This window comes from Brachyhypopomus gauderio, chromosome 3 (genome assembly GCF_052324685.1).
Source record: "Brachyhypopomus gauderio isolate BG-103 chromosome 3, BGAUD_0.2, whole genome shotgun sequence".
Classification (NCBI taxonomy): domain Eukaryota; kingdom Metazoa; phylum Chordata; class Actinopteri; order Gymnotiformes; family Hypopomidae; genus Brachyhypopomus; species Brachyhypopomus gauderio.
Genome location: NC_135213.1, coordinates 38,515,953 through 38,536,629, shown reverse-complemented (window position 1 = coordinate 38,536,629; position 20,677 = coordinate 38,515,953). Strand labels below are relative to the sequence as shown.

Sequence of the window (20,677 nt, the reverse complement as noted above, 5' to 3'; positions counted from 1 at the left end):
TTTTTATAGACAAACAATGTAGTATTTACTCAGTGTTTGTTTCTTTACGTGAGTGAGGCAGAGGTTTGCAGGTCAGAGGTGCGGAGGAACAGGACACCTGTTCAGGTGTTTCTAAGAGGTCCTGCTGCAGGAGCCCTGCTGAAGAAGAACTTCTCGTTCAATATTAGCCAACAAACCAAAGAAATGACTTTTAAAAGACAGAAATTAAAGCACTTCGAACCCTTCTTTAAAAAAGGCATTACAGGAAATAGCGAGTGATTTTGGTAAGTGTGTTTTGTCCTGTTTTTGGGCCCCCATACGTCTCTCGGTTCCTTACGCTACTCTTCACCTTGCTATATAGACTTTCAATTCCTGTGTAAGGTGTCAGAGATAGTGCATTAGAAAACACACAAAAATTCAAGCATTAGTGTGAAATTATCAATAAAATTATCTACTTGAGTAGCATCACAGGAAAACAATAACATTATTAGGTACACCTTGCTAGTATCGGGTTGGACCCCCTTTTGCCTTCAGAACTGCCTTAATCCTTCGTAGCAGATTCAACAAGGTACTGGAAACATTCCTCAGAGAGTCTGGTCCATATTGACATGATAGCATCACACAGTTGCTGCAGATTTGTCAGCTGCACATCCATGATGTAAATCTCCCGTTCCACCACATCCCAAAGGTGCTCTATTGCTCAAAGTGAACTCATTGTCGTGTTCAAGAAACCAGTCTGAGATGATTTGTGATTTATGACATGGTGCGTTATCCTGCTGGTGGTATCCATCAGAAGATGGGTGCACTGTGGTCATAAAGGGATGGACATGGTCAGCAACAATACTCAGGTAGGCTGTGGTGTTGACACGATACTCAATTGGTACTAATGGGCCCAAAGTGTGCCAGGAAAATATTCCCCACACCATTGCACCACCACCATCAGCCTGAACCGTTGATACAACGCAGAATGGATCCATGCATTCATGTTGTTGACGCCAAATTCTGAACTAACATCCGAATGTTGCAGCAGAAATCGAGATTCATTAGACCAGGCAATGTTTTTCCAATCTTCTATTGTCCAATTTTGGTGAGCCTGTGCGAATTGTAGCCTCAGTTTCCTGTTCTTAGCTGACAGGAGTGGCACCCGGTGTGGTCTTCTGCTGCTGTAGCCCATCTGTCTCAAGGTTCAATGTGTTTTGTGTTCAGAGAGGCTTTTCTGCGTGCCCCGGCTGTAATGACTGGTTGAGTTACTATTGCTGTTCTATCAGTTCGAACCAGTCTGGTCATTCTCCTCTGACTTCTGGCATCAACAAGGCATTTGTACCCACAGAAATGCCGCTCACTGGATATTTTTTCTTTTTCTGACCATTCTTTGTAAACCCTAGAGATGGTTGTGCTTGAAAATCCCATTAGATCATCAGTTTCTGAAATACTCAGACCAGCCCGTCTGACACCAACAACCATGTCACGTTCAAAATCACTTAAATCATCTTTCTTCTGCAGCAGATCGTCTTGGCCATGTCTACATGCCTAAATGGAAATGCATTGAGTTGCTGCCATGTGATTGGCTGATTCGACATTTGCATCAATGAGCAGTTGGACAGGAGTACCTAATAAAGTAGCCAGTGAGTGTAGATCTAACATTCTGGCAAAACGTTATTTTAATAATCTTGGATATTATACCAACTGAACAATAGTACTTGCAGTAGTGCTGAAATAAGGTCAGGCTATTTCATTTGAGCCGTCAAGCAACTCCAAGCACATAAGACTGAATATAAAACTCATGACCACTGCTTACATGATGAAAGGGTCAGGGGTTACGGACACTCCCCACCTGCCCAGGAAGAGCGTGGAGCTGTGTGAACAGAAGCTTCATGAGCCCAAACACCTCGTCCAGGGTGACGGTCTTTCCTAGAAAGTACAGATAGAGTCGGGACTCTCCAGCTTCCTCTATTAGCAGAACCAGAGGAAATGATGCCAGTGACACAAATAAACCATATTTTGCAGTTAAAATGTGATTCTTAAAATAAAACGCAAAAACTCTGAAACATTCTCAAAGAACTTTTATTTACAACTAGGCTGGCTACAAGTACAGTGCAAATCTACACCATACACATTCAGTCACGATAACTGCTGTACAAAAATAGGTTCATATCCTTTTGAATGAAAACAACGCACAGGTTCATAAAATATTCATTCACACCAAAAAGATCAAAGTAGCTATTCTGAAACAGGAGAAGGTTTTTTTTAAAACCTCTGGCTAATAATAAAAAAAAAATGTAACAAAAAAAAAAAACACAAACACAATCCAAAGCAATGACCAGAACACACTGGTCAGACTGGAAACAGACTGGAGAAGCGTGATCGGCCTTCCTGCGTCTTTAGTCCAGGGCTGTTCATCGCCTGGGCACGGGACCGGCGAGGCCCAACTCAGACGGGCGTGGTCGGGGTGGACGGCATGGCCGGCACAGTGACCGGGTGGAGGCCGAGGTCCAGGGGCGCAGCCTCCTCGGGCTCGGACGGACTCCGCTTGGAAGCTTCCAGCTTCTCCGTCAGCTGCGAGTAGAGCTCTTTCACCGGATCACTGCTCTGTGGACCACAACGCAGAGGTTTAACAAAACTCACTGAGCAAAAGGCGCCACCTAGTGGCCACTGACTTTAACACAGACCCCATTGAGTAGACGGGTAGAGTATTTGAGAGGAAGATTTTATTCATTTTGTTTATTATACATCATTGACACCTAGAAATGAAAACTGCTTTTATCTTGAGTTTGACATTAATAATAACAGAAAGCATAAACAGGCATTCATGAAATACAAATATGACAACCAATAGAGAACAATAATTCATTGTAATAAATTCATCTAACTTTATGCCACTACATGGCTACGAGTGTATCAGTTTAGTTGCATCATACCAGACCATACCAAGCCAAACCAGTTTACAGCCGGTTTACACTGGCAACCGTGCTCTATACAGAACCTGTTTACAATACATACTGCTAATGTACACGGCTTGTACTCACCTGTTTGGGAGGTTCAAGGGTTTTCATCAGCGTCTCCATGGAGGCCGCGTGCACCTTCTGGTGAAGATGGTGCAGCAGGCGTAGCGTGTGCCTGTGCACATTCTCCTTACTGGACACAAACGACAGCACTCATTACGGTGCCCTAAAAGGGTCATGGGGACGCCACGCCTTCAAACGCTGGAGAAAACACCCACCTTGAGAACGAGGTGAGCAGGAAGTTGTCGAAAACAGTGTGGCAGAACTCCTCTGTGCCAAACTCATCAGAGAGAAGGGTGAGGTGGCCCGTAAGAAGATGGAGGAAAATGTCTCCAAACGCCATATCATTATAGGTCTCCACTGCAGGACAGAGAGAGAGAGAGAGACATACAGACAGAGAGTGAGTTTGAGAGAGAGAGAGAGAGAGTGGGAGAGAGAGAGAGAGACATACAGACAGAGAGTGAGTTTGAGAGAGAGAGAGAGAGAGTGGGAGAGAGAGAGAGAGAGAGAGAGAGTGGGAGAGAGAGAGAGAGACATACAGACAGAGAGAGAGAAAGAGTGTGAGAGAGAGAGAGAGAGAGAGACATACAGACAGAGAGTGAGTTTGAGAGAGAGAGAGAGAGAGAGAGAGAGACATACAGACAGAGAGTGAGTTTGAGAGAGAGAGAGAGAGAGAGAGAGAGAGAGAGAGAGAGAGAGAGAGATACGATCACTAGAGACCAATCGTGGTGTTTATAATATAGGATCTGACTTTGGGCCAAATGTATAAAACCTACTGACAGATTTAATGTGACAGCAAACACCACCATGGTAGCACATAGTTCATTTCTTCTGTGGGTTGCTGGCATGTATTACCGTTTTACCATATGATATATGATGCTTTTTCTTTAAATGAGTTGTATATGAATTTCAATTTCATGATTCACAAGGAAGGATTAGATGCCTAAATACCTGAACCCGTCCAACAGTAAAGAAACTTGTGCGGATTACACCATGTGCACGCGAGACACAGTTTTGCACATGCAGCCGTTCTGCAGATGTATTTCAAAGACCTGGTGTTTCTGTGTGTCTGGTGTGTCTGTGATTTTGGAGTGTCTGGTGTGTTTGGTGTGTGTTGTGTTTCTGGTGTGTTTGGAGTGTCTGGTGTGTGTGGTGTTTCTGTGTGTTTGGAGTGTCTGGAGTGTCTGGAGTGTCGGGCTGACGGCAAATAATCGATTAATCGTTGGTCGACCAAAAAAATTACTAGTCGACCAAATTCCATTGGTCGATTGGTTGAATGGAAAAAAGCTGCGTCTCGTCAAAGGGCTTCTGGGACTTTTAATTTCAACGGCGTGACAAAGGAAGACGTGACACGAATTTACCGTTGGTGATTTGTTTGACAAGGACAGCGCTGGACATGCGACCTGTGAATATCGGCAGTGGTGAGGGATTTAAAAATCTAATTGAATGCCTCGAGCCCGGATATAGCCTGGTTAGACGTGAAACAGTGATGCACGCGGTTAAGAGCAAATACAGCAAAACAAAACAAACACTTCAGGGCAAGATCGAAAACTAAAGCACTCAGCTTCACAACGGATATATAGACTAACCAGATGGAAAGTTACATGACGGTCACAGCGCATTTTATTTCTGATAAGTGCCGAATGCATTCATTCGTGCTGGGAGCTAGAGTTGGGAGTGAGCCACACAGCTGCTAACATAAGAGAGACTCAGCGAAGTAATGGCAGAGTTTAGAATCCCCGCGGAAAAAAGGGTCGCTCTGCCGCGAACTCTTCGACTGGGAGAAGAACTGAGCAGATAACCGATTTTTGTGTAGGCTATAGACCTAGTGTTTAGATGAACCAGGAAACATTGTTAGTCACACAAGGTTACTCCTGGCGTTAGTGGTAAATGCGCATAGATGCGGCAGCCCGGCATTAAAGATAAAACTTCACAAATGTGTATCCCGGTCAAAATGGGATTTTTTTTAGGGGGGGAGGGGGTCGATTGGTCGATTAGTCGGAGTAAATGACTACCATTGGTCGACCAAAAAAATCCTTGGTCGTGGACAGCCCTACTGGTGTGTCTGGTGTGTCTGGAGTGTCTGGTGTGTGTGGTGTTTCTGTGTGTTTGGAGTGTCTGGTGTGTTTGGAGTGAGAGTGACTGCCTGCTCTGTAGCTGAGGAAGAGGAGGAGCTTACACAGAGAGGAAGGCTAGCTTGGGCGTGCCCAGAATGCCAGAACCTTTTGCTATAAGAGATAAAAAAATGTAGGCGCTCTTAAGGAAGAAGCTACAGACTGAGGAGATGCAATGTTCCTGCTCTGCCGAGATTCATCTACTTGGTGCGATCACGCAGTTCCCATCTCGTAGAAAATTACCAATGTGTTACATTTTTATGTATGTTTTCAGTAAATGATGGAATAGATATTTTAATATGTATGGGGCCATTTACACGTTAATTTAAAAGTGAATTTTCACTGCAGTAACACCATTGCACTAATGATCACAGTAACAAATAGGAATCCAATGACTATAAGCTACACATGCACACGCACACGTTGTTGACAGCACGGTCGTCTTACCCAGAGCAGGCAGCAGCCTCTGAAGGGCGTTTTTATTCCTCTGCTTAGCAATATGAAGCACGTAATAAAGTCCCATCTCACAGGCGACTCTGTTGTCCTGGAGATTCCTGGGAAAGAAACAAATGACACCAAAAACCCACATGACCCAGATGAGGAAACCCAGATGAGGAAACTGCCCTGCGTCTGTGTGGCCGTGCCTGTGAAGAGCGTTGGGCTGCTGTGTGGTGCGTGTACCTGGTGAAGGTCTCGGGCAGCGTGCTGGGGTACGTGAGCGAGGTCTTCTCCTCATTAGGGAGCTTCTGCTCCACTGTGAACGTGTAGTCGTCCACCACTATGGACATCATGGCCGGCAGGAAACGGGTCACAACCTCCAGCTCCTAATGTCAGCATGGGGAAAACAAACAAACAAACAAACAAACAAACAAACAAAAACATGCTAATCTATAACTTGATTCAGCACCATTATAAATCGTACAAAGGGTGTTCCAGGCTCTTCTGGGATGGAGCCAGCAGTGATGGAAGATCTCACCAGACGAGGTTCTTTGAAGACCTGACTGTCAATCATGTCCCAGGCTCCTTGACCCAGTGAGAGCATTCTGAGGAGCAGCAGCAGGTCTGGGCTGTCCTGCGTCACACACACACACACACACACACACACGCACGCACGCACAAACGCACACACACGCACGCACAAACGCACACACCGTCAAACCCCGACAGCAAACATACACACACAGTTCGATAAGGTTTTTAAATATTGAAAATGGAATCACAGAATGTTTAAAGTCATATGCAATACAAGGGTGTACGATCCATTTTTGCCCTTTTGTATAAAGTGGATACAGTGGGCTTGATACAACAGAAGTGATTGTAGTTTCTCTTCCATGAAGCTGCTACACTTCCAGGCTGGAGTTCTTACTCTGGGCAACGCGTCTTGACTGAGAAGCTCCTGCAGGTTCCTCACTGTGCTGAGTACCAAGGTGTTACTGGCAAACGGGTCACACAGGATCATGGAGAGATCTCTGAAAGACACGGGCATAAAGGGCGTGACCACAGTGCAGTGCCACAGTGCCAACCTGTCACGAAACGCACCCACAATCTCCCGGGCACACGTCATACCCCAGAACATAATACCACACCAGCCCAGCACGTCATACCCCAGCACGTCATACCCCAGCACCATCATACCCCAGCACCATCATACCCCACCACATCATACCCCACCACATCATACCCCAGAACATAATACCACACCAACCCGCCACGTCATACCCCACCACGTCATACCCCAGAACATAATACCACACCAACCCGCCACGTCATACCCCACCACGTCATACCCCAGAACATAATACCACACCAGCCCGCCACGTCATACCCCAGCACGTCATACCCCACCACCATCATACCCCAGCACCATCATACCCCACCACATCATACCACACCACATCATACCCCAGAACATAATACCACACCAACCCACCACGTCATACCCCAGAACATAATACCACACCAACCCGCCACGTCATACCCCACCACGTCATACCCCAGAACATAATACCACACCAGCCCGCCACGTCATACCCCACCACGTCATACCCCAGCACGTCATACCCCATCACCATCATATACCACCACGTCATACCACACCAGCCCGCCACGTCATACCCCAGCACATCATACCCCACCACGTCATACCCCACCACCATCATACTCCACCACGTCATACGACACCAGCCCGCCACGTCATACCCCACCACCATCATATACCACCACGTCATACCACACCAGCCCGCCACGTCATACCCCAGCACATCATACCCCACCACGTCATACCCCACCACCATCATACTCCACCACGTCATACGACACCAGCCCGCCACGTCATACCCCACCACCATCATACCCCACCACGTCATACCCCACCACGTCATACCCCACCACGTCATACCCCACCACCATCATACCCCACCACCATCATACCCCACCACGTCATACCCCACCACCATCATACCCCACCACCGTCATACCCCAGCACCGTCATACCCCAGCACGTCATACCCCAGCACATCATACCCCAGCACTTGCTCCTGCCCTTTCTTCACACCGTCCAAGAAGCCCTGCAGCTCTCGAGCCCGCTTGGCGTCCACAAACTTCTCCCTGATGCAGGCGTCCAAGCACCAGGTGAACTGCAGGACGACAGACAGAAACGCAGCACCTTCGTGACATTTCCCCCTCGACTGCGCCCAGCGCTGCCCGACGTGAGGTCCAGGCACCGGTACACGGGCAGCTGCACCACACACCTGGCCGCAGATCTTTAAAGGACGCGGGCGGAGGCGAACGAGAGGATCCCACCTTGTGGCAGGGGTCCACGGAGCAGATCTCGCTGACGTCCAGGTCATGGAGGGACATGAGAAGCTCGGCACGCAGGGTGCAGTAGTGCACGTTGCGCGTGCGGAGGAAGAGCGTGCGCAGGAACTGCAGGACCATGTCATACAGCTTCACGTTCTTCCCGATCATCTGGGTTAGCTTCTGCACAACCTGCAGGGAGACTCGCCATGTTCATACGCTGCTGGGTCAACTCAAGGGAAAACACACAACACCACATAATCCACCGTGAACCTTACATTACATTTCCAGCACTAGACCTTTACTTATTTTCATATTTAGAAACCCACAGCACCTCAAAGGTTATGATTTGAATATGTGTGCTCTATGGAAAACTACCAGCAGCGACAAAAACCAGGAAAATATCCTTTGACCTCTAGAGTAAACCTGCAGTGTGATAATCCACCACCGGCTCAGAGAGTCCCACAGTATGTTTGTGTACAGTGATCAGGCTGGTAAGACTGTGGTCCGATACCCCTGGGTGAAAATAAAAACCGTCGCCCCGATCTCCGGCTCTCACCTCCCCTTGCCGACGGGTCTTGGGTGAAGCGCTGAAGAAGTTGTGCAGGATGGAGAGGTCGGTGCTGAAGAGAGCCGCCTCCTTCTCCACGATGTACTGCTTAAGCAGCGGAGACACCTCGTCGCCAAACAGAGCCTGGTTGTCCTGCCAGATCTGCCTCTTCACCTCCACCGCGCAGACCTTGTACAGGTCCTTATCAGCCATGACCTGCTTCAGCTTCTTCTCAGGAACCTGAGTGAGAGGAGGAACAAGTGAGGCAAAGATACAGGCCAGTCATCCCCGGCCACTGATTCCAGAGGGCATGAAACCCTTACCTTTGGAAGATGTTTCATCACCTGCATGACGACAGGCTGTATGGAGGGCATCTTAACCAGTGGAAAGCTCTTCTCTAGAAGTTCCTCCAGCTTATTGTATCTACATTACAGTCAGAATATTAGCTATTTTGAAACCATATCGAGAAGAATGAGCTTTTGAGCTTCCAGCTGTGCACACACCTGTCCTCATCACTGCCTTCCGCTATGACAGCAACACGCTCCATCAGCTTCTCTCGAAGTTCGTCAAATACGGACTGGTGGAACTCCAGGCGTGGCGTACCGTGAAGATCCAGAAAAGGTAACGCAGACTGCAAGGTGGGCAACAGAATGCCATTCTCCATCTGAAATCAACACACAGGGACGGAGTCCCACACTTGGATGAGTCCACCACTAACCTGATGTGTGGAGGTTAAAGCACCACTACAGGTTTTAGACTAGGTTTAGGTTTAATTTGCGTCAAATTTGTAAAACGGCCCAAGACGTTGAGTTACATCCGTATGCTCGTATTCAGATATCACGCAGATCCATCATAAATATCATAACATTAACAGTTTATGGTTTAGCAAGCTAGCAAAGTTAGCTACGTCTAGCTAGCTGTGTAGCTTAGCTGCTGTTTCTGATTGAACCATCACGGATTAATAAACGTTTAACGCGTTCACAGCTCAATGTGAGCTATTCAAACTGCACGCCCGACTCAAAATAGCGCATTAATAGCGCGACTGAACCTGGACGAGACAGGTTACCCGCTAGCATAGCATAGCCTAGCCTAGCATAACATAGCCTAGCCTAGCCTAGCATAACATAGCCTAGCCTAGCATAACATAGCCTAGCCTAGCCTAGCCTAACATATCCCAGCCTAGTGTAACATAGCCTAGCCTAGCCTAGCCTAGCATACCTGAAACTGGTCAATGGCTTTCAGAGGTTCTGTGCAGTTCGTCAGAGTTTCCTTGAGATCTTCACCGTTGGATATTCCCAGCTCGGGCAACCCCGCGAACATCTTTGAGGCGAGGTGTGTGTCTGTGGGCGCGGTCATGCTGGCGGAGAACGGCGCCAAATTAACTAGAGCGGTGAAAACGGTACCGAGCGCTAGCGTCCATCGGAGGAAAATCTACTCGCACACTTCCTGAGCGCGCGACAAATCCTCCCTCGCAGTGTTGGCCCTCGATAAATGGTTCCTGCTTGAAAAAACGTTCCTAGGTTTCATTCTACACAGTTCAGGGTATAACAATGAATTCATTAACAAAAGATGACAACAAAATATATGCATTTAATAGACAAATTTAAAAAACAGTTTTTATTCATTACAAATGGAACCAAGTAATGTGTTTTCCAAAGATTTCATGACTGATATATAAACTGCATGTCTGAAGTAATAATTTTTAATGTACCATAAACAATTCTAACAATTTCATGAAAAATATTTTAACCTAATTCCAGTTAAATATAAACTACCCACCCTTTGCTGATTCCAAAAATGCATGCAGACAGTGAACAAAATAGCATTCTCAATCCATTTAATGATCACAGTGCAGAATATATTTACTTTACCTTAAAAAGTATTGCACTTTTCGTTTTACAACCAAAATACAAATGATTTCCACTATCACATTTTGCCTTATGTCCATAACCCCCCCCTTTTTTTTCTACCTGTTCAGTGCATAATATACAAAATAAAACCCTGCATAAATCACAGCAATGTTCAGTCATCATTAAAGGCCGGTACTCTTATTATTTTTGCATGTAAAGTACAGAAGAAATGCAAGTGCTATGACCAGCAGAGACGTCAAGAGGAAGATGAGGGCGGTCCAGGCTCCTGGACGGAGAGCCTTCCTCAGTGGTAAACTCTCAGATGGGATCAGGTTACTCTGACTCAGCATGTAACCCAGAGCCCAACCAACAGAGGCATCCCCTGCCTGCGGGAACAAATAATCAAACTTTTACAAACACAGAGGAGAGAAACATTTGGGTGGCTTAAATAACCAATAATACACTATGTACAATGTACTGTATTCATTTGTTAAATTTTTACTTATATATTTAGGATTGTCTCATTATTGCACTGAGCCAATAAACGGATTCTGTTTCTGGTCTTGATGTCCATGGACAGCATGGCTGCCATCTAATCCGAACCCTGTTACCCTGAGCAGCGTGGACACTAGGGTGATGACTTTGATTTTTTTTCTCAAACATTATTTCCTGTAGCACGAACGAATGAACTTTTGCCTATTAATGACTAAAATGACGTTTATTCCATTAAAATATTGAAAAAGGTCACGCACAAACCACTTTGAAATGTTATTTATGTAGGCATTTTATGTAATTGTATTAACTAATATATATATACTGTATATAACATAAGTCATGAAACAGACTTGTGCAATAATTTATGTAGCAGAGAAATGTATAGAATTCCAGAACATCGTATAACGCTGTGCGCCGTCAGCCAGGACAGTCAAATCATTTTGTGCGTGAGGTTTTTTTAATCAAATTGCCTTGAACGTAATATTTTATTTAATCTTAAATGAAAGCTCATCAAATTATGATACAGGGAAACGAGGTTGTATAAAAGTCATCACCCTAGTGGACACTGAACCCTGTGGTCTGGTCTTACCTTCTTTTGGAAGGAGATGCCAGGGAACGTGAGTTCGTCAAAGCCATAGCCTTTGAGAATCAGCACCTGCATGAAGAGGCTGGTGGCACAGTAGTCATGCAAGCGAATCTTCTGCTCGGGAACCTTGTCAAGCATCTGTAAACGGGAGAGATCAAGGATCTTCAGTCAAGGAGATCAAATTCAAAGGCTGATTGATTCAATCTATAATTCTTTTGATTCAATCAGTCTTATCGTTTTTGTCAACTGGGGACTATGACCACCAGACTACAGAGAAGCTTCTTCCCACACGCCATCACACTCATGAACAGTTGGACATAACAACGTAACTTCTAGATACGGCCTACACCCAAACTCTCCACACCTGGGATGTCCTCTCACGCTGCTCTCTGAACTTTCTACTCCCGCACTGCACGACTCTTATCTGGTGATAGTGACTCAGAAACACTCTGTACCTACGGTATCACCAGTGACTCTTCTACACTCCATATTTATATTTATACTCCGTATTTAATGCAGTCTGCACTGTGTCCTTTATGGATGCACTTAACATGTGCAGAGTTGTATGTTGCAATAAAGTGCCAAGTTTACTGGTGTGGGTATGTGTCCAGGTTGTGTAATGTTGTCAGTCGCTGTGCACTGTGTGACTGTGACCAAAAACAAATTCCTTGTATGTGTGTACATATTCATGTGTGTACATATTCATGTGTGTACATACTCGACAAATAAACACCGATTCCAATTCCGATCTGAAATAACAAAATTCAGCACAGATAAAATTGTTGTGCATGTCCCTAAGGTCTAAGGGGGAAGGTTTTGGTACTGAAAGGCTGAAACACAGAAAATGATATCTTAGACTAGCAGGAGACAAATTTAGCCGGACAGGACAGGACCTCAGAGAAGGTCATGTTGCAGACACGGTCTGCTGCTTTCTCCAGGAGCATGGGGGAATTGACGAAGATTCCCGTGGTCTGTTTCAGGAACATGAAAGCGTAGTAGAAGGCTGAAAATGCCTGTGACAGAGAGAGCAAGAGAGTTTTTAATTCTGTGTCCACCACAAACAGTTGAGGATGTCATCTTTATTTACTGTTATTCTAAGACATGAGAGAGAGAGAGAGAGAGAGAGAGAGAGTGTGTGTGGGTGAGTGAGTGAGTGTTAAACAGGCAGACGTGGATATAGGAACCTCAAGAAGAGTATAAAAATACAAAGAGACAGACCTCAAAGGAATGAAAAGGTGTTGAAAAAGGAGAGAAAGAAAGATGACATGATCACATAAGAACCATGATGACAGGACTATAGCACAAAGGCCTTGAGCCAACCCTGTTCCACTTGCCAGCAATGCTCAGCGTTGCCACCGTTTGTTTCCCAAGGCGTTAGGCAGAGTAAATAGTGATTTGAATGTCAGACATAAAAACATGAGCAGGAGCGTCAGTGCTCCCCGAGGTTCAACAAACCAACGTTTTTTCTTTCTTGTCCTTGTCAGCAGTTTTTCCTTATAACGCTTCCGAATCAGTTCCTACCATGAAGCTGCCGGTGACTTTGGGCTGGTAGACGTTGTTGAAGGAGCATTTGGGATATGAGCACGACTCAAAGGAGAAGATCTGCGATATGTTGCCCAGACACTGCTGGTGGTTCCCTGAGCCCTGTATGTGGACCCTCCTGCTGCTGTTGAATGGGACGGGCTTGCCGGTGCTGGTACAGGGCGAGTCAAACAGCTTGTCTAGTGTCTTGGAGACGTTGTAATCTTTTGGATAGCACGGGTGGATAAAAACACCATCTGAGTCCTGATTCTGAGTGAAAATACAGACAGTGAGATAAACTGAAAGGGAGAGACACAGAGACAACAGCATGTCGGTGACTGCTTAAATACAAATGGATAATAATCTTCAAGAATAATCTACAAGGAAAAAAAAAAAAAAAAGAGACAACACGGAATGAGCTTCGATTATCAAACCCTCTCATTAGCATGTCCAGGACACTTAAGATAACCAACTATCAATGAAATACACAATTGGAGTCATTCTGAGGAAAGTTCTCCAGTCCTTTACCTTCACCACCTGCGCCAGTAGTTTGCGAAGCATCTGGTCCTTGCCATAGCACAGGAAGCTGTGGGTGTAGATCTGATAGCTTCGCCCGTAAAGCTGCAGAGACACCTTGTTGTCGATGTTCTCCACGTCGGCCGTCTGAAATGTAATTTGGGTGGAGGCTCCGCCAAAGTCCAGCGCACCGACCGTCGGCTTGTTAGGGGACAGCCAATGGCCCACAAACCCATACTGGATGGAGGAGACGTGGGGGCAGGACCACACAGAGACGGAAGAGAGGAGATCAGGTTAGTAATCTGCACCAATTTCTGAGCAATTTATACTGTATATAAAAAGTCCAGTCAGGAAGCCTTCAAAACCTTTTAAAACAGGTTTGATGCATTTACCTTGATAAAATTTTCCGATAGATAGTTCACAGTGATCCAGCCATAGGCTCCTTCCATTTGCCCAGTCAAGATGGAGGCCCCTTTAAAGTCAAACGGATACGTTCTCAGTTTCTCCTCCACCTCTCTCAAAATCTCATCCGACTCCGTCGCGTTTTTCAGACTGCAGAAAACAACGCATGTTCATACAGACAGTCTGCCGTCTGAAGCACAGTCATGCACAGCTTGAACACAACAGGCCACTCCTTAAAACCAAACGTTTCAGTTCAGGTACAGAATGCAACAGTTCAAGTGAGGTTCAGAACACAACATTACTCCACAGGATCCGTGTCCTAGCTTCTCCAATCATCTCAAGACGGTCATCATAAGGTAAGAGTGACTTCAGATGCAAAATCATGACAGGGATTTCCCTCCGTTTTAATTCAAACACATGATGTAATTCTGATTAACTGGTCAGCACTGTTTCAGGCCCTTTGGCAAAGCGAGAACCGAGCAGCTCACGTCAGCAGTCTCATCCCAGCTGTAGCTCCGAGGTACACCGGCGTGGACCTATGTCTGTTCTTAGGAATGCTCTTCACAGCTTCGTTCATACACTCCTCCAGGCTGCCGGCCGCTCCACCTCTTTGGCCAGCATAGCTGGATATCCCTTCTACAAAACAAACAAACAAAAACATGTCCAGATCACTTTAGACAATTTAGACACTTTAGATTTATTTACCTTCCGCATTTTCATGTACATTTCTATTCGTTTTGTTTTTTAACCTCAGTTTTTCTTAAGATGCAAGAGCCGATCTCTGCGTGTGACGAAGTCTTTTCAGAAACCACATATGCGAAATGTAGCAGAATTCTTTAGCATTGTGATTGGGACAGGAACCCGTAACACACTAAAGAAAGCGACAATGACAATGACAGCTGTCATTCCAGGTTTAATAAGTGGTGCAACTACTTGATCAGACACAATGAACATGTGTAGTTACAACTCTTGTCTTAAAAGCAGTTTTGCAGTTTCCAAGAAAGAGAGAAGAAACAGTTCAAATGCCAGGTGCATCCTTGCAAAACCCCTCGTCAGCAAGACCCATGCAGGGTCATGACAGGGACGCAGCGTTGTGGTCGGCATATCTCCAAAATGTGAGTCACGAAGAATGAGAACGTGTTCAGGGGAATCGCCATAGATGCCACCATGAAGCACAAAGTTCCCTCAATGAATAGCACTTTCACAGCACTTCTGCAAATGAAGCAGTTGTGTGTGTGTTTTAGGACACCATGAGAAGAAAAAATAAGTTATGGATATGTCTATTGTGTAATGTCTAATGTGTATAGGATGTGAAAGTATCGAATTATTGTGCAATGTGTGAACTCGACCTTTTGAGAAGAATGAGACACGATCACATAAGAACATGAATTGAAACCATCAAAATGGAAAAAGCACTTTCAAATGACCATCTGCACACACACACAAACGCACACGCTTGCACGCATACACAAAGGCACGCACACACGCATGCAAATGCACACATTCTCGCACTTGCACACACTCAGGCACTCGCACGCACACACAAACACACTTGCGCACACACACAAACACACTCAGGCACTCGCACGCACACGCAAACACACTTGCACGCACACACACACACACACACACACACACACACACACACACTCACTATTTACGTGGCACTCGCTGTCCTGACTCACGATGCCGGTTCCGTTCTGCTTGTCTGCTGGCCACTTGTAGATGTACATGGCTGTGTGTGAAGATCCTGCATCCAGGACGATGCCATACTACAAACAGAAGAGCCACATGAAGGTTCCATGAAGATCTAATGCCAAATACATATAACATCAACTATAAGTGTAACAAGGGGCAATCTTTTCATATTACTCTTGAAGCCCTGTGTACTTCATTACAGTTTTTATACATCTCTCTCAAATACGCTCACCAGCCACTTTGCTAGTACCAGCTACACCTTGCTAGAACCAGGTTGGACCCACTTTTGCCTTCAGAACTGCCTTAATCCTTCGTGGCATAGATTCAACAAGGTACTGGAAACATTCCTCAGAGAGTCTGGTCCATATTGACATGACAACATCACACAGTTGCTGCAGATTTGTCAGCTGCACATCCATGATGTGAATCTCCCGTTCCACCACATCCCAAAGGTGCTCTATTGGACTGAGATCTGGTGACTGTGGAGGCCACTCGAGTACAGTGAACTCATTGTTGTGTTTAAGAAACCAGTCCGAGATGATTCCCACTTTATGACATGGTGCGTTATCCTGCTGGAAGTAGCCATCAGAAGATGGGTACACTGTGGTCATAAAGGGATGGACATGGTCAGCAACAATACTCAGTTAGGCTGTGGCTTTGACACAGTGCTCAATTGGTACTAATGGGCCCAAAGTGTGCCAGGAAAATATCCCCCACACCATTGCACCACCACCACCAGCCTGAACCGTTGATACAAGGCAGGATGGATCCATGTTTTCATGTTGTTGACACCAAATTTTGACCCAACCATCTGAATGTCACAGCAGAAATCGAGACTCATCAGACCAGATCAAATGTTTTTACCAATCCTCTAATGTCCAATTTTGGTGAGCCTGTGCAAATTGAGTGTCACCCGTGTGGTCTTCTGCTGCTGTAGCCCATCCGCCTCAACGATTTGTTCGTTCAGAGATCAGTTCATTTTGTGACCTCCGACATCAACAAGGCATTTGCGCCCACAGAAATGCCGCTCACTGGATATTTTCTCTTTTTCTGACCATTCTCTGTAAATCCTAGAGATGGTTGTGCGTGAAGTTCCAGTAGATCAGCAGTTACTGAAATACTCAGACCAGCCCGTCTGACACCAACAACCATGACACGTTCAAAGTCACTTAAATCACCTTTCTTCCCCATTCTGATGCTCGGTTTGAGCTGCAGCAGATCGTCTTGGCCATGTCTACATGCCTAAATGCATTGAGGTGTTGCCGTGTGACTGGCTGATTTGACATTTACATTAATGAGCAATTGGACAGGTGTACCTAATAAAGTGGCCAGTGATATATATATATATATATATATATATATATATAATTATCAGCCGTCTGGAGCGCAAATGTCTCACGTGTTGAGATGGTGGAAAAGAGTTTGCAACGTGTATAGTTACAAGAAAGCAAAAAACTATGTGGCACATTGAACCAAAATGTGACATGTGGCTTTGTGAGGAGCGACACAACACGCTAACGGAGCTCCGTTTACATGTCTGCTAGCAACTGCAACGGGGAAAACACGAGGGCAGGGCTGGAAACACGTTCATCAGGACTACAACAGCACCACGGTGGGGGAACACGGGCAAGAAGATACATGCTAGCACGGCAGCTGTGGCGTTCGTGGTTCCCACCCCACACCCTTCGGCTTAGTTTGCTTAAGGATTCCTCCTGGTCTTAAGGTCCATTATCAGTGAGGTGCTTCCTCAGGTGTGTGGACTGCAGCGGTTCCGTGTAAACGGAAGGTACTAAAAACAAGAACAAGAGGCATTTAAAATGCTTCAATACCTATTCAAATACTGAATGTGGATCTTTTTTTAAATATTTGACAAGGATTGCTGTAAGGTTGGCCATTTTATGTTTTAGAATTTTATTTTGTAGTTTTACAGTAAGCAGGGAGATATGATTATAAATAAACTGAAACCATCTCCACTTTGTCATTAACAGTAATGTGCATTGCCTCTGCTGGCATTGTTTTATTCCCTTATCTGTCCAATCTGCACCAGCTGTACCAGTACAGCGTAATCCTGTTCAGAGATCAGTCATTTCAGGGCTACAAGTTGACATGTGTTGTCAAGCTGAAACAAATGGAAAGCGGCACTGCAGACGGGTGAAGTGTTGTAGACCTACGGCCAGACATGTGATCTGTCTCCTTTTCCTGCAGTGTCTCCATTCAAATCGCCTTTGTTAAATGAAAGGACCTCGGTGGGCTCACATGAACTTTTGTGCTAGTTCTGATTTTATTCTATGTGAGGACAACGACCAAGGAGGTGCACACGGTCCGAACAGTTCAACACACACACGGCCACAGGCGGTATATTCTGCCCCGAGGCAATAGTTGCCGTCATGGTCTAGAGGTTTTCAATAAGATATCATCATAATAATACAGCACGGTGAATGAATCTTTTAATCATCCTGTTACAAAACGTTTCCTGGTAAGTGAATACGCCAGGGAGCATGAATATTGTTTCATAACATATAGGCTATAATAAGAAATATTTTCCGATTAGAAACCACCACCGCACACACACATTGCGAGGGATCCAGTTTTAATTAAATAATTAAAGGACCAGTTAATTGACAATCCGAATTAGCTTATTTAATTTCTATAGGCTTATACCAATAAATCACGATGTAAATTTGCACAAAGTGCATTTGTGTTGCATTTATCCCGTGCACAACACGTGTAATCGTGATTAAATTATTTATTGTTTTATGTAAGCTGTTCTTAATAAGGCGCATTTAAATCAATTATGTGCATTTAAATTGTTTCGCACACAAAGCAGGAAAAGCTGCGAGGCGCTGTGGACGTTTGACGTTTGGGCACCACGTTACACGGCGTCTCGGAGCAGGTAAACGCAGGTGGTCTACGGGGCTCGTTTACATCTAAAACTGGCCATTCAAAGCCTTCTAGTGTGACTGGCACCGACCACAGCAAACTACTGGAATGTAACTGAAGTGGGTTTACCATGTTTTGCGCAGGTCCCTCCAAATCTTCGGTGTTAATGGTGAGCAGGAGAATGCAGAAAATTGCCAATAATAAAAGACCAACTGGGACAATAACTCGAAAGCGCAGTTGGTTACCCATCCGGAGCGGTTCGTTGCAGCCGTGGACTTTGCCGACCCGTCTTGTGGACTTGTGTGAAGTTGGTAACAGCACGATAAGGTGTGTGTTTGTGTGTGTGGTAGCGCGCGCTGGGCTGGGCACGGCGGTGAGCGCGAGCTGCTTCAGACGTTTGCACTAGTCAGTGTGAACCTACTGAAGGCGGCAGAGGCCCGAGCAATGAGCTGTGATGTTGTTGTCTTCGATAACACAGCTAGAAGATACAAGAAGGTGACACGTTTTGGCTTTCCCGAGCATTTGAATTTACACCTGCAGAATATTTTGAGAATGAAAATATTTGATCCCACCAGGAAATGTAAACTATAACAAAAGGCCTAGTGTAGCTACGCCTGCTATAACATGCTGACATGTTTGGAGCAAGGTTAAAAAATAACCTGCTTCATACTTAAACATGAAATGGTTTCATTTTGAGATATTTTATAGAGGAGCATGGGTCTTCTGGGCATGAAGAAACTAGTTCCATCCATGAATCGTGCTGCTCATGTTCGTGTGGTGTGTTTTTCTGTGTAAACGTGGTCTATCTTTCCTACATACGTCTAGTGTTCTAACCAAAGCGATTTACTGTGCAAAATGCGGATGTGGTTCTTAAGAAACCAAAAGCACGAACATAGGAAAAACTCGAGGGGTTCGGACCAAATTCGTCTGAACTGTTTAAAGGGAACACTAGATAACACATTTAGATAAGCAATGAACCTTTTAAAATGTATAATAGAAAAGGCTTAATACCCACACCTTTTTAACAAAATGCTTAATAAAAGCCATTTCGTTAAATTTATAATGTGAAAGACATGCTATTAACACTAAGAAATGTATGTCATACTTTCAGGTCAAAAAGCATGGGTATGTACTTTGATGTTCACGCTTAAAAATTTATACGCCATTTTATTTTTTTGCAAAACGATTTTTATCATGCTCTTTAGTTTTTACTTAAATTAATACATTTTGCCTGCTAACATATTCACTTCGTAACATAGAAGAGACCAAACATCTGACAGTTATGATGTTTAAGCGCTTCTCTCTGTGAATACAGCGAGGAGGAGAGGGGCTTGTCTAGGGTGTAAAGGCCCATCAGTGTAGAACATCACATCATTCTGATGAAGTAGCAGTGATCAGAAACAAACCTATCAGCTTTCTTGACTGTGCATGACAAGTCTCTCTCTCTCTCTCTCTCTCTCTCTCTCTCTCTCTCTCTCTCTCTCTCTCTCTCTCTCTCTCTCTCTCTCTCTCTCTCTCTCTCTCTCTCTCTCTCTCTCTCTCTCTCTCTCTCTCTCTCTCTCTCTCATTCAATATAGCTTTATTAGCATGACTGTATAGGGTACAGTGTTGCCAAATCATTTACAGCAATGTTAACAATAACATTGACAAATAACAATAATAAAATAAGATAACTTTCCCTAAATGTTATCATATTTTATCATTTCAATTATTTACATTCACATTCTGAAGCTGAAGGGGGGTTGTTTCCCACTGTCTCTCAGGCTGACATGTAGTTACATATTTAGCAGCGAGGGGGGCGCTGTGTCCCCCTCCTAGAATGATTTTTAATTGTTCAGTTTGTGTTAATGTTTGGAAGTTTGGGATTATCTTTATGAATTTGTGTGTGTAAATTTCTCGTGTTCTCGTGAATTTTTCACATTGCTGAAGAAAGTGCATCTCGGTCTGGACCTCACCTGTCGTACAGTGACCACACAGCCTCTGCTCTCTGGGCTGCCAGGACTGTTTATACCTGCCTCTCTCTACGGCCAGGCTGTGGTCACTGGGTCTGTACTTGGTCAGGATCTGTCTCTGCTTTGTATCTCTGACAGTCAGGAGATACTCTTCCAATTCATACTCTGTTTTTAGGGCCCGATAGCATTCAAGTTTGTTTTGAGTCCGAATTTCTTTTTCCCAGTGTTCCAGATAATCCCTTTGACTGCGTTTGATGATGTGGTTAATGTTTGGTTTTGAGGTTAAAGCAGTGCTGGAACGGGGTTACTATCTGTTAGAGGGGCTTTATTAGCATG

General features: G+C 45.0%; 2 protein-coding genes and 1 long non-coding RNA gene across 6 annotated transcripts in view; 1 reads left to right on the top strand and 2 right to left on the bottom strand.

The window, feature by feature from the left end:
• Positions 1–2,027: 2,027 nt before the first annotated feature.
• On the bottom strand, positions 2,028–9,909 carry nelfb (negative elongation factor complex member B). Its single transcript, XM_076998205.1, has 13 exons — positions 9,660–9,909; positions 8,945–9,105; positions 8,765–8,864; positions 8,451–8,681; positions 7,898–8,083; positions 7,619–7,731; positions 6,462–6,564; positions 6,072–6,167; positions 5,777–5,919; positions 5,543–5,649; positions 3,200–3,341; positions 3,006–3,114; positions 2,028–2,568 (listed from the first exon to the last, which is right to left on the bottom strand). Exons 1-13 carry the CDS (start codon positions 9,795–9,797, stop codon positions 2,410–2,412), a joined length of 1,788 nt encoding a protein of 595 aa, XP_076854320.1. The 5' UTR covers positions 9,798–9,909; the 3' UTR covers positions 2,028–2,409.
• A 102-nt stretch (positions 9,910–10,011) lies between these two features.
• Positions 10,012–18,653, bottom strand: entpd2a.2 (ectonucleoside triphosphate diphosphohydrolase 2a, tandem duplicate 2). 2 transcript variants are annotated; one of them, XM_076998206.1, is made up of 9 exons: positions 18,519–18,653; positions 15,466–15,583; positions 14,300–14,447; positions 13,802–13,961; positions 13,422–13,646; positions 12,894–13,163; positions 12,266–12,385; positions 11,376–11,510; positions 10,012–10,677 (listed from the first exon to the last, which is right to left on the bottom strand). In XM_076998206.1, exons 1-9 carry the CDS (start codon positions 18,636–18,638, stop codon positions 10,474–10,476), a joined length of 1,500 nt encoding a protein of 499 aa, XP_076854321.1. In that variant the 5' UTR covers positions 18,639–18,653; the 3' UTR covers positions 10,012–10,473. The 2 variants fall into 2 exon arrangements, with proteins under 2 accessions (XP_076854321.1, XP_076854323.1); XM_076998208.1 differs by lacking the exon at positions 18,519–18,653 and adding an exon at positions 16,688–16,782.
• The window catches only part of LOC143509460 (uncharacterized), a 9,344-nt gene continuing 6,868 nt past the window's right edge, over positions 18,202–20,677 (top strand). For 2 of the 3 annotated variants that reach the window (XR_013129677.1, XR_013129676.1), the window contains exons 1-2: positions 18,206–18,402; positions 18,533–18,716. This is a non-coding gene — a long non-coding RNA (uncharacterized LOC143509460). Of the gene's footprint in view, positions 18,403–18,532; positions 18,717–20,677 lie in introns of all 3 variants that reach the window. The other variant, XR_013129678.1, reaches the window with a different exon arrangement.